Below are 13,861 nucleotides of genomic sequence, written 5' to 3'. Positions count from 1 at the left end.
TGACTCAGAATGGGAGACCAATGTAACCTCTACTAATCTACTTGACGAAAGTTCTAGGAAGAGTTGACAGTGGTCCCTTTGTATTCTGAGGTGGCCTTCCCCTGAAGCCAACTAAAGCATGCTGACTTTTAAAATGGGACAAATAAATTATAAAGTTCAAGAAAAAGTATGCATTTGGAATATGTACACATTTATTTATAGGTATATTTGTAAGACTTATCTTAATCACAATGTTTACAGTAAGGATAACCAAGAACCAACAACAAAATAAGTTTACATTTAAAAAGGAACTAGCTTGCCAAGATGTTGAATATTCGCCTAGATTGACACTGATGAATGCCAAATTTCTGATCAAGTGACTGCTTTTTGATTTGTTGTTGCTGTTATCCACTGAACCCATTATAATTTATACTAATTTTCATTAAAAATTTTAAAACCTTAGAATTAAATAACAATCTTGATGATCCTTTCGTACTATTTTCTCCCTCCTTTTCCATGAAGGACTGGCAAAGTTGCAGTTTCCACGATTTCTCTCTCAGAAGTGAAGAATATGACTGAGTTAAATGTATGAGAGGTGATGATTATAATACTGTTTTATGGATGGTCCGTGAAATCACTCTCAGAACTTACAGTGAAGCATTTACAGTATCTTAAATTGTCATGTTTTATGTGGGTTAATTTTAGTAAATTATACCCTTACAACTTCTTGATAATTGAAGCTGCAATTTTTTATTGTATTCTCTACAATTGCATCACTCCAAAGTGCTGATATACAATGCGTCCAGTCTTGCAATGAGATAAGGAGTTTATGCCAGAAGGTCAATCAACTACCTCAATGATTAGTTCATCTAACTTCCAAAAAGGCTATTGATAAGTATTTTAATAGAAGCTGCTATCTTGCTGCAGACCATAAAGTCTTCAGTAACTAGCATCAACTTTATTAGTCCACACTTTAAGTAGCACTGTCCTACATCACCTAGTATACTGGCTGAATGTGTTAAGTGCTAAATGAAACTGAAGAACTGGCAGCATAATAGTTCAAGCTGTCACTGAAAAACAATAACTTTTAACTTGAGTCTTGTAGCAACCAAATGGCAAGGATCAATACTGTCTCTGAACCATCTCCCTTATGATCTGCCTTGGTGCTATAAGATACATACCAGATTACTCTGAGACCACTGAAAGCAGGAGAGCATGGAAGAATGTGTGGCCGTAAGTGAAACTTTTGTTTTTCAACAAAAATAATATTCTTTGGTGATTCTCAAGAGTTCTGCCTCAATTTATCATGTCTCTGTATGTTTAGGAAACATTTGGTATCGTTTCATAATAACTACTAAATAACACTGAGTTGTACAAATGAATTTCTTACATAACAGATACAGTACCAAAATGGAAATGACAGAGACAAAGAAAGATCTAAATAAGAGTTAATCTATGCATGGAACAAATACCAATATTCACTACTGTTTCACAGCTTCATTAAACATTATCAATATTTGAAATTTTCTCTATAAACTTACTCTTCCCGGACTGATGGTACACAAAGAGAAGCTTCAACTCCTTGAATGGGGCTTAAGTGATTTAATTCTGAAAGCACACCCTCCACAACTAAGCCATCCTTTGCTTCTGCATCTTCTAAAGTGCCTGTAAATAATACAGTTATGAACATATATATTTACTAAATGTTTAGCAATTACTTACAGTCTTGGCTTATTACCTTTTAGTAAGTTGTTGGGTCTGCTTTTTTGTATACTTTTAGTTTATTCCTTTGGCATCAGACTACCAGTTCCTTCTAATTCTCTGAGCCTAGGCCAAACCCCACCCCAATCCCCTCTTTCATCTTTAACTAATACTTTTGGCTTAACAGGTTATCAACTAGCTGAGCTAGCAAGATTCAAATCTAGCTGATTTCACTCTAAAGTCTGTGCTATATAATACTCCCCACAAAACAATAAAAATGTCTATTTGAGACCACTTCATCATTTTAGGACTAGTCAATGAAAACACTATATTCACTGGAAGGACTGAGGCTGAAGTTGAAGCTCCAATACTTTGGGCACCTGATGTGAAGAAATGACTCATTTGAAAAGACCCTGAAGCTGGGAAAGATTGAAGGTAAGAGAAGGGGATGACAGAGGATGAGATGGATGGATAGCATTACTGACTCAATGAGTCTGAGTACTGAATAGCCCCTGGGAGTTGGTGATGGACAGGAAAGACTGGCATGCTGAGGTCCATGGGGTCGCAAAGAGTCAGACATGACTGGCAACTGAACTGAGTCAAAATACTGCCAATAACATCCTCATCAAACAGTTACCATTCAAATATTTTAGTGGAACACAGCACATCAAAAGAGTATGTGAACTTCTAAAGATACACTATTTATAAAGACAGTCCTAAATTCTTAGATTACGATTATACAGTGGAAGTGACAAATAGATTCAAAGAATTAGATCTGATAGACAGAGTGCCTGAAGAACTATGGATGGAATTTCGTGACATTGTTCAGGAGGCAGGGATCAAGACCATCCCCAAGGAAAAGAAATGCAAAAAGGTAAAATGGCTGTCTGAGGAGGCCTTACAAATAGCTGTGAATAGAAGAGAAATGAAGGGCAAAGGAGAAAAGGAAAGATATACATATTTGAATGCAGAGTTCCAAAGAATACCAAGAAGATAAGAAAACCTTCCTCAATGATCAACGCAAAGAAATGGAGGAAAACAATAGAATGGGAAAGACTAGAGATCTCTTTAAGAAAATTAGAGATACCAAGGGAACATTTCATGCAAAGAACGGCTCAATAAAGGACAGAAATGGTAAGGACCTAACAGAAGCAGAAGATATTAAAAAGAGGTGGCAAGAATACACAGAAGAACTACACAAAAAAGATCTTCACGACCCAGATAATCATGATGGTGTGATCACCAACCTAGAGCCAGACATCCTGGAATGTGATGTCAAGTGGGCCTTAGGAAGCATCACTAAACAAAGCTAGTGGAGGTGATGGAATTCCAGTTGAGCTACTTCAAATCCTAAAAGATGATGCTGTGAAAGTGCTTTTAATATACCAGCAAATTTGGAAAACTCAGCAGTGGCCACAGGACTGGAAAAGGTCAGTTTGCATTCCAATCCCAAAGAAAGGAAATGCCAAAGAATGCTCAAACTACCACACAACTGCACTCATCTCACACACTAGTGAAGTAATGCTCAAAATTCTTCAAGCGAACTTCAACAGTACGTGAACTGTGAATTCCAGATTTTCAAACTGGATTTAGAAAAGGCAGAGGACCCAGAGATCAAATTGCCAACATCCGCTGGAACATCAAAAAAGCAAGAGAGTTCCACAAAAATATCAATTTCTGCTTCATTGACTATGCCAAAGCCTTTGAATGTGTGGACCACAACAAACTCTGGAAAATTCTTAGAGATGAGAATACCAGACCATCTGACCTGCCTCTTGAGAAATCTATATGTAGGTCAGGAAGCATCAGTTAGAAGTGGACATGGAACAACAGACTGGTTCCAAATAGGAAAAGGAGTACGTCAAGCCTGTATATTGTCACCCTGCTTATTTAACTTATATGCAGAGTACATCATGAGAAATGCTGGGCTGGGTGAAGCACAAGCTGGAATCAAGACTACCAAGAGAAATATCAGTAACCTCAGATATGCAGATGACACCACCCTTATGGCAGAAAGTGAAGAGGAACTAAGAAGCCTCTTGATGAAAGTGAAAGAGGAGAGAGAAAAAGTTGGCTTAAAATTCAACATTCAGAAAACTAAGATCATGGCATCTGGTCCCATCACTTCATGGCAAATAGATGGGGAAACAGTGGAAACAGTGAGAGACTTTATTTTTTGGGGTTCCAAAATGACTGCAGATGGTGACTGCAGCCATGCAATAAACAGACGCTTGCTCCTTGGAAGGAAAGTTATTACCAACCTAGATGGCATATTGAAAAGCAGACATTACTTTGCCAACAAAGGTCTGTCTAGTCAAAGCTATGGTTTTTCCAGTGGTCATCTATCGATATGAAAGTTGGACTATAAAGAAAGCTGAGTGCCAAAGAATTGATGCTCTTGAACTATGGTGTTGGCGAAGACTCTTTAGAGTCCCTTCGACTGCAAGGAGATCCAACCAGTCCATCCTAAAGGAAATCAGTCCTCAATATTCATTGGAAGGACTGATGCTGAAACTCCAATACTCTGGCCACCTGATGCGAAGAATTGACTCATTTGAAAAGATCCTGATGCTGGGAAAGATTGAAGGCAGGAGGAGAAGGGGATGACAGAGGATGAAATGGCTGGACGGCATCACTGACTCAATGGACATGAGTGTGAGCAGCCTCCAGGAGTTGGTGATGGACAGGGAGGCCTGGCGTGCCACAGTCCCTGTGATCACAAAGAGTCGGACATGACTGAGCAACTGAACTGAAATTCTTAAAGCAATTAATAATGTGTTCAGTTTAGTTCAGTCGCTCAGTCGTGTCCGACTCTTTGAGACCCCATGAATCACAGCACACCAGGCCTCCCTGTCCGTCACCAACTCCCGGAGTTCATTCAAACCCATGTCCATCGAGTCAGTGATGCCATCCAGCCATCTCATCTTCTGTTGTCCCCTTCTCCTCCTGCCCTCAATCCCTCCCAGCATCAGGGTCTTTTCCAATGAGTCAACTCTTCGCATGAGGTGGCCAAAGTACTGGAGTTTCAGCTTCAACATCAGTCCTTCCAAAGAACACCCAGGACTGATCTTCTTTAGGACGGACTGGTTGGATCTCCTTGCATCCAAGCGACTCTCAAGAATCTTCTCCAACACCACAGTTCAAAAGCATCCATTCTTCGGCGCTCAGCTTTCTTCATAGTCCAACTCTCACATCCATACATGATCACAGGAAAAACCATAGCCTTGACTAGACGGACCTTTGTTGGCAAGGTAATATCTCTGCTTTTGAATATGCTATCTAGGTTGGTCGTAACTTTCCTTCCAAGGAGTAAGCGTCTTTTAATTTCATGGCTGCAGTCACCATCTGCAGTGTTTTTGGAGCCCAGAAAAATAAAGTCTGACACTGTTTCCACTGTTTCCCCATCTATTTCCCAAGAAGTGATGGGACCAGATGCCATGATCTTAGTTTTCTGAATGTTGAGCTTTAAGCCAACTTTTTCACTCTCCTCTTTCATCAAGAGGCTTCTTAGTTCCTCTTCACTTTCTGCCATAAGGGTGGTGTCATCTGCATATCTGAAGTTATTGATATTTCTCCCGGCAATCTTGATTCCAGCTTGTGCTTCCTCCAGCCCAGCGTTTCTCATGATATACTCTGCATATAAGTTAAATAAGCAGGGTGACAATATACAGCCTTGACGTACTCCTTTTCCTGTTTGGAACCAGTCTGTTGTTCCATGTCCAATTAATAATGTGTACGTTTATCAAATAAAGACAGTATTAGCCCCAACTTCACTGGATTCACATTTTAAGAAACCTTAGTTCAGCTTAGGCAGAAAATATTTTCCCAAAGAAACCACTATGACACACATTTTTACACTGGTTTTACAGATTTAAAGATAGGAATTATCTTTAAATAAGCTTGTTAAATCTTCAGGAGTAAGAAAGATAAACATAGACTAAGTTTTCTGATCCACCAATTCTAAGCAAAGTTTCTCCCTTCTTGTGTTCCACTGGTTCCTACTGTGTCTCCCACCATAACATTTATCAATCTGCGTTGTACGCACTTGTTTGATTTAATCCACAATCCACTCCAGTAATCTTGCCTGGATAATTCCATGGACAGAGGAACCTGGCAGGCTACAGTCCATGGGGTTGCAAAGAGTCAGGTATGACTGAGCAACTCTCACTCACTCACTAGACTTTACATTACATGCAGGCAAGTGCCATGTCTACTTAGTTTATCCTTAACATCTAGCACATTTTTATTCTTTATCCTCTACTTTATTTATCCTTAATACCTAACACACACACAAAACAGGACCCTGTCCGTTGCACAAGACTAGGGGCTCAAACATTTTTTGATAAATGAATATAAAGACAATATATTCATGGGTCTTTGGACATTTATTTTCACTTTCTAGTGATTATTTTGGAGGCAGGGATGGAGAGCAGAATGAACTTCGTTTCCTAAGCAGCTTTCCAGAAAGTTGAGGCTTCTGGATGGGTAAGTTAACGTAATCTTTAAAGGTAGTATTATTATTTCTCATAACTATAGGAAGACGTTAAGTCACACTGATATTTGACATTGCTTCCTTAATCATTACTGTTCTTTTCTAAATTTCATTTCCAAATGAAAACAGAACACACATTAAGTTCTCCTCTTCTCAAACCTCATACATACTTATAATCAAAGTTTGTAAGTGGAAAGAATAAGATACGTATACTCTTGCTAGAACCTACTGTGCTATGATCATGTAATTATTTAACCCTGTTGCTTTTCTTATGGTAGAGAAACTTCTATTCCAAATTTTACTGAAGGATATCAATGGCCATTTTGAATATCTGGGATGAGTCCTTACCCATTTGTTTCTCTGGCTCTGGAGGAGTCACTCCTGGTTCAAATGTATCTTTATCACTGTTCTTCTCAGTCTGTTCAGTTAAATTAGCAACCAGTTCAGTGGAAGAGCTCACTGACTTAGAGGCTATCAAAATATCTTCAAAGTCTTCTGGTAATGGAGCATCCTGATACTCTAAGGTAGTCTGGTCTGATCTGGTGGAAGTATTGCTATTTTCTACGCTCACATCCAGTTTCTCCAAACTTTGTGAAGTTGTATCCTGTGATCTGACATCCATTTCTTGATGTTCCTCTTCAGGGCTATCCAGGGGGAAAGATGTTGTCTTATCTTTGTTTTTCAGCCATTCAGTTTCTGCTGGAGCCCCACATTTATGTAAAGATGCAGTAATAAATGTTTTTGCTTTGCTGTCATCTACAGTCTATCAAGTTAAGATTTGGAGAAAAAAAATTTTACTAGTAAAAATCAGTTAAATCTAACTTATCCATCCCAATCACACCCACCCTTTCCATGCTCTGTTTGTCTCCAAATTCTTTCTCCATCAAAATTTACTTACTCTAATTCATTCTCCTCAGACTGATGATTAAAAGTTAATGACTGTTAATGATTCTCTAATTGGTAATAGATCAGTACTTCCAAAAGACTAATATACAGAATAGGCAAGATGCCCAATAACCACCAATGGATTCCTATTAACCTACAGTGAAGCTCTAAAGACATACCCTCCCAAACAGACAACAAACTAGGAACTTACTAAGAGCGGCAGTACAATACAGGTTAAAAAACAAAGACATTCCAAAACAAACAAACAAAACCAACCATGGATCTTAATTCCAGTCCCATTTCTTCTATCAAGTAACTATGTGGTTATAGACAACTTAACTTGGGAAGTTAATAGTGCTTCTAGCCCTATTTTCTTCACCTGTAAATGGTAGGTTTGGTTTAGCCAAGGCCCTAAAGTTTCTCTCTGAATTAATGTTTTCTGATTTTATGACTATCTGCAAGACTGTATATAAAAATCTATAGCGATATCATTTACACTGATAGGAGCTTAATATATTATTAAGAAGTCCTTTTGTTCCAACTATTATCAAACTTACAGCAGCAGTCCATTTCGTGGTTACACCTTCTTCCATGAACGAAATTCTAGTTTCTTTGAGTCGTAAAGGAGGACTAAGAGATCTTCCAGGTGACAGAGAGGGAGATGCTAAAGGTGTTGTTCGAAGACCAGACCTTAGGATGGATTGAGGAGTGAACTCGGCAAATCCAGAGGAAGTAACTGACATAGCCAAAGTCTTAGCTTTCTATGACACAGAGTAAATGGAATTCACCATTAGTGTTTGTAAAAGACACTTAAGTAAGGACAGACAGAGCCAAATGAGTGGCAATGGTGACTATATTCTCATCTCCAATAAAAACATCAATAAGTATTATTATAGATTACTGGAAAGAAAACATAAAATTCTACTCAGTGCTTTCTATTTATAAGGCTACAAAACATAAAATTGCATCCATAATCATTCTAAACCTTGATTATTCCTAGGTTTAAGTTCAACTTAAAAAATAAAGTGCTGATATAAGATAAATTATTTAACTATTGCTTAGAAAACTGTAGTAGGTGAAAGAGATGGTACTGTGTGAAGAACAGAATCTAGTTTAATTATAGCAAGCTAATCTAAATTAATAAGACTGACTTTAAGAATGTTTTAGAAAAAATATAATTCCATTACATGAATTCAATAGTAACTGACTTACTTATGAGAATTCTTATGGTTTACTACAATGATTACAGATAATCAGATGAACTAGATAGCAAAAACAATTTCCTCACTTAACCTCTCCTCTAAAGGACTCGTAAACAAATTACTGGATCCTATTAGATTATTAAATTCCATCAGATCCATCATAAGATTATATTGATTTTTTTCCTAGATTCTTTTTGGTAGCAAGTACAAAATTACTCCCTCATTTAATTTCATTTGAACTTAACAGCAGATTATATAAAATATGAGTGTTTTTCTATAGAAGAAAAAAGTTAGAAATACTATACTGGATATTAAATATTAGGAACTTAATCTTAGCAACCACCTTTTCAATTTCTTTTAATAACTATTTTAGGAATAGCATTTATTGAAGTATCTTTTATCCAGTTTGAAAAATAAGAATTTCTTGGCTTCACTTTAAATGCTGGATATCCAGAAACAATTAAGGAAAAAATAAATAAGTTCTGGGACTCAATCCAGAATACCGGACAAGGAACTTGCAGAGAACATATGTGAAAATGGCTTTCCAACAGGAAGCTAAAAATCCACTGTTACCAGTCATCACAAGTTTAGCTGTGGTTTCTCTGCTAGTAATTTATCAGAAAGGGTGAAGGAAAAAGCAATTTCCTACTGATAGCAGGAAAGAGTAACACTTTATAATTTTACTGAAGGAGCTAGAATTTTAATACAAAACTTAAAAAATGTTAAGAATGAGAAAGTATTTGATGAAATAGCAAAATGGCATCAGAAAAAAAAAAAAAACACAACAAGAACATGAAAGCATTTTTCAAAGAAAAAAGGCTAATTTATAATACAGTAAGCATTTTGGAAACATATCCACAGAAAAAGGGAAAATAAAGGCTTAAAACCCCTATTACCCAGAGATGTCGATTATAAATAGTTTTATTTCTCTCTGCTATTTGTAAGGAACTTCCTAGCTTCACTATGAATACTAGATGCTAGATATGTAATATAATACTTACCTTAACAACAAGAGGAGTTTCAAGTAAATGTAATTCTGAAGCCCTGGAGGCATTCTGACGTGATCCTTTTAATTGTGAACTTACTGGCAATGAACTAGATGCCAGGGACCAAGGAGACCTTGTGGGGCTTTGCTGAATCAACTCCAAACACTGAGAGGGCTGGGGGACAGGATGAACAACCAAATCCAGCAGTCTGTAATCACAGTATACATATAAATAGAAAAATCCTGGTAACATATTTGAGTTATACTGAAGAAACAAAAAGAATCAGTATCCCATTTAATTATGCAAACTTCTATATTCACCATATGAAAATATAAATTCAGACAAGTATATTACTGTCTGTAATGCCACCCTTAGTTTCAAAAATCAGAATTAATTCAGTAGTGAAAAAAGAGAATTATGAAACCTAGATAGCAATTTGATCATGCTCCCACTGCTGCTGTTGCTGCTAAGTCGCTTTAGCCACGTCCAACTCTCTGCGACCCCATAGTCAGCAGCCCACCAGGCTCTTCTGTCCCTGAGATTCTCCAGGCAAGAATACTGGAATGGGTTGCCATTTCCTTCTCCAATGGAAAAGTGAAAGTGGAGTCGCTCAGTCATGTCCGACTCTTCATGACCCCATGGACTGTAGCCTACCAGGCTCCTCCATCCATGGGATGTTTCAGGCAAGTGTACTGGAGTGGGTTGCCATTTCCTTCTCAGATCACGCTCCCCACCCCCTCAAAAGGAGTTATAGCCCTCCTCCCTCCCTTAACCAATATTTACTGAGCCCCTCTATGTGCCAAGCATTTATTTTCAAATGAAGACAAACTATTAATGATTCAAGCACTCAAGAAAACAATGTAACGCTTCCCTAGCAAGCCATTCACTGCAATTCACTTTCATCAACCTAGAAATTCCTTTCACCTACATGAAATTTACATAATGAATACTGGTTTATTTACCTTTATGGTTCTGATCACTACACTTAGCAACCAAAGGAAATGTTAATTTTCTCAAATTAATGAGGTTAGTAGCAAAAGAGAATCCCAGGACTATACTCAATGGTTTTTTTTTCCTACAGTGTCCTGGACATTCTTATCATATCAGATGATAGAAATGATCTCATTGGTGACTTGTATTAAGTATGCACAGTCCAAACAGCTTAAAAACCTAATTTACAAATAAATAAACTTGAAGGTGAAATTTTCAGATTACAATTTTTGTGGACCATTTACAAACATACAGTCACTCCTTTCCCAATTTCCTAATAGTTTATTTTATGGCTACATTCCTAGCAACAAAAACACTACCCCAAGATGCCTATGTGATTCAGCTGAGAATAACCAGAAAAGTAGGTTTGGTGCCCAGAAATAATAATTTCTTGCTGCTATGCCTTCTTTGCCATTCTATCCTTTAAGTTCAAGATTTTTGCTGCGAGAGATGGCAGACCAACAGAAATCATAGGTGCTTCAAAACAACTTATTATGTGGTGGGAAAATATTTACAGGAAGTATTTTCTTCCTCTAAATACAGCATCTTTGCATTTGTTATTCTGTACTAAGCACAGCTTTGAGCTTTCTACCAAACCAAGAATATTCAGTCAGATTGCTAGACATTTCTTTCTCTGTTGTCTTCTGATTCTTCTTTCCTTCTCTACTTCATTTGCATTCAAATTATATATTTGTAAACTTTTGCTCACTTTTTTATTGAGCTATCCCAAATAGGTATTTTGTTAAATGCCTTGCATTGGGCTTAAATTTATGTTTAAGGTGTCTATTTAGGAAAGATTATTTCTCAAAAGCAAGGTCTGTGCAACAAGTGGTACACCTACTGAGTAAAAGCAAAATTCTTATACTAACAAGACTTGATGTGTTTAAGTTACATTTAAAAAAGATATCAAGAAAAACATTTTTGATTGTTTTCTAAAGAAAGTGTTAAATATCACATTAGGTCTTTTATTTCCTCAACAACTTTTTGACCATGATCCAAGTAGGTAATGCATTTTAGATTATACACATACACAAATGAATGTATTTTCATATGTAAAAATATACACATATGAATTACATAAAACGGCATTTAGCCTTACTATATTCAGTGCCCATTGATATTATCTATGCTAAGCCACAATCCATTAAATTTTACTTACACTAACACACACCCAATTTGAAAAATATAGAAGCAAGAAGTGGAATGATTTTTATAAAAGGTAAATATTCACAACTCAATCAGCTCTATTCCATATGCATTAACACCAGTTTTAAAGGATTCTCATAATAGTCTTTAGGCCATTAGTAGGCCTGAACACTTATTCTTTCTCCCTTCTTGAATTGCAGACCTATTCAATGGTAAAGCAGCTACCTACAATGAGGGAGACCAGGGTTCAATCCCTGGGTTGGGAAGATCTCCTGGAGAAAGGAAATGACAACCCACTCCAGTACTCTTGCCTGGAAAATCCCATGGATGGAGGAGTCTGGTGGGCTACAGTCCATGGGGTCGCAAAAAGTCAGACACACTGAGCGACTTCACTTTCACTTTCAAGTACAAAGGAACTGAGAAAAAGTGATTTGTGGGAAAAAAACCAAAACTATTGGTAAAAATACCATGTCAGTGATAATGACTTCTATTTGAAGCAACCTTCTCACCATCTCCTTATAGTAATAAAGGAAAAGAACCTCAATTTAATAAAATCTAACCCAAAAAAGGGAAAATCCTTTCATGATTTGAAAAGATGTCCATTATATACACTACAAATGGGTTGAGCCCAATTGTTTTTAAGTTATTAACTTATTCTGAGTACCTTTATTCTTAGTATCAAAACTATTTCAACAAAATTATGTCATTTTGTCATGGATAAATTGCAAAATGTCAAAAATTTTCAACAATTATGGTCATATTATTAAAGAGAAAGAATCATTACATTAAGAGATACTTTTTGTACTCTGCTATTGATAATTATGAACACTTCTCCACTCTCCAATAAACAACCACAGTTCCATCTTGGATACAAAATTTCAATTTAACTATTTACTTTTCTAATAACCATAGGTTTAAGAAATAAAAGTATTATTGTACTAAAGCCACTTAAGACATCTTAGTAGGCTCAGTTAAACAGGGGCAAGTTTTTAGAAGCCAACCAAGATCAGCTGGGATTTATAAAAAATAACCTTCATTCATGGGTCTGAATCAGAGAGATTAAAGAAAACAAATTAATAATTTATTTTGCTTATGATTTTAATACAACAAAGTTTGCTTTTTTTAAAGCAGTCTGAAATCATTAGGCAAAATTCTAAGTAGATTATCAGCTGATGTAAAATTCCTTAAAATTACTATAAAACTGCCCAAATTATTTTTTTAAAGGAAGCATTATAAACTCCTTCAATAATTTAAAACAGTATTTATGAAAACTTCAAAGATAATTTTAAAATTATAGTGTAAGTATTAAGTATCATCTCACACTGGTCAGACTGACTATCATCAAGAAGTCTTCAAATAATAAAAGCTAAAGAGGGTATGGAGAACAGAGAACCCTCTTAACACTGCTGCTGGGAATATAAATTGGTATAGTCACCATGGAAAACAGAATGGAGCTTCATTAAAAAATATATAATGGACATATATATAATATACATATATATATAATGGAATTAGTCAAAAAAAAGAATTAAATATTGCCATTTGTAAGCAACATGGATCAACCTAGAGAATACCATTACTAAGTGAAGTAAGTGAAATTAAGACAAATATCGTATCAGTGTAATTCTTGTCTAATACTGTCTTTTAAAAGTGATTAAATAAATTCTTACCTAGAAATTCTTTGTGATGCCTTTGTAATTGGTGTTCCAACAAATGCCTCAGGCAGCTCTGGATCTGGGAGAGAATATGCTACAGGAGAGGGTTCTTCTACTTTAGGACTACAGAGAAAATAAAAATTTAACTTTTGATTATGTATCACAAAGAAGACTAAATTATCAATACAAACACTGTAAGAAGGTGAGGTTAGATGGGAGGGGGGCTATCTTTTTTTTACCATGTATATTCTGCTTATTTACAAATAACAATGAACATAACTGGTTTCAAATTTAAGAACAAAGAATGTTCTTCTTGCAAGAAAAGTAGACAACACAAAACATTTTTCCTACATACGCTAATTAGCTCTAAGGCTGGATTGTTTATGAATGCAGCTGATAACCCAGGGAAGATTAGCAAGTAGCATGAGTGTAAAAGGTGTAAGAAAAACATACCTATTGTAGACAGAGATACTATTTTCGGGTTCATTACTTGCCCAGACCTCTCCAATTTTAGATAACACATTATTGATGAAAGTAGATCTTGTTAACACAGTTCCAGTTACAGCCTGCTTTGGAACTGCTGATAATGGTTTTGGTCTAGAAACTGTGAAACAAAAAAGGTAGTATTTAATTTCATCTCTAACACCAGGATTTTAAAGTAGACAGACAAATACAGCAAAGTGATTGGCGAAAACAAAACATGAGTAGTTCAAATTATATTTGGTTTAGCAATATACGTGCAGAAATTTAACAATTTTGGCTTTTAGGAGACAGTGAAATAATTTGTCTACATGTTTTCTAAAAGTCAGCAGTCTTCAAATGAAA

The 13,861-nt window shown here is 36.2% G+C and overlaps 1 protein-coding gene across 5 annotated transcripts in view; it reads right to left on the bottom strand.

Annotated features, from left to right (window-relative positions):
* The window catches only part of AHCTF1 (AT-hook containing transcription factor 1), a 97,335-nt gene that overhangs the window by 16,392 nt on the left and 67,082 nt on the right, over window positions 1-13,861 (bottom strand). For all 5 annotated transcript variants that reach the window (XR_003514894.1, XM_027564660.1, XM_027564657.1 and 2 more), the window contains exons 25-30: window positions 13,490-13,640; window positions 13,052-13,159; window positions 9,261-9,453; window positions 7,615-7,818; window positions 6,521-6,935; window positions 1,521-1,644 (exon numbers count right to left, since the gene is read on the bottom strand). Coding sequence is in view for 4 of the 5 variants with exons in the window: in XM_027564660.1 (XP_027420461.1) it covers window positions 1,521-1,644; window positions 6,521-6,935; window positions 7,615-7,818; window positions 9,261-9,453; window positions 13,052-13,159; window positions 13,490-13,640 (1,195 nt within the window). In the remaining variant the exon portion in view is untranslated. The remainder of the gene's footprint in view (window positions 1-1,520; window positions 1,645-6,520; window positions 6,936-7,614; window positions 7,819-9,260; window positions 9,454-13,051; window positions 13,160-13,489; window positions 13,641-13,861) is intronic.

This window comes from Bos indicus x Bos taurus, chromosome 16 (genome assembly GCF_003369695.1).
Source record: "Bos indicus x Bos taurus breed Angus x Brahman F1 hybrid chromosome 16, Bos_hybrid_MaternalHap_v2.0, whole genome shotgun sequence".
Lineage (NCBI taxonomy): Eukaryota > Metazoa > Chordata > Mammalia > Artiodactyla > Bovidae > Bos > Bos indicus x Bos taurus.
The sequence above is the reverse complement of the archived record's forward strand: the minus strand, read 5'-3'. Positions and strand labels throughout refer to the sequence as shown.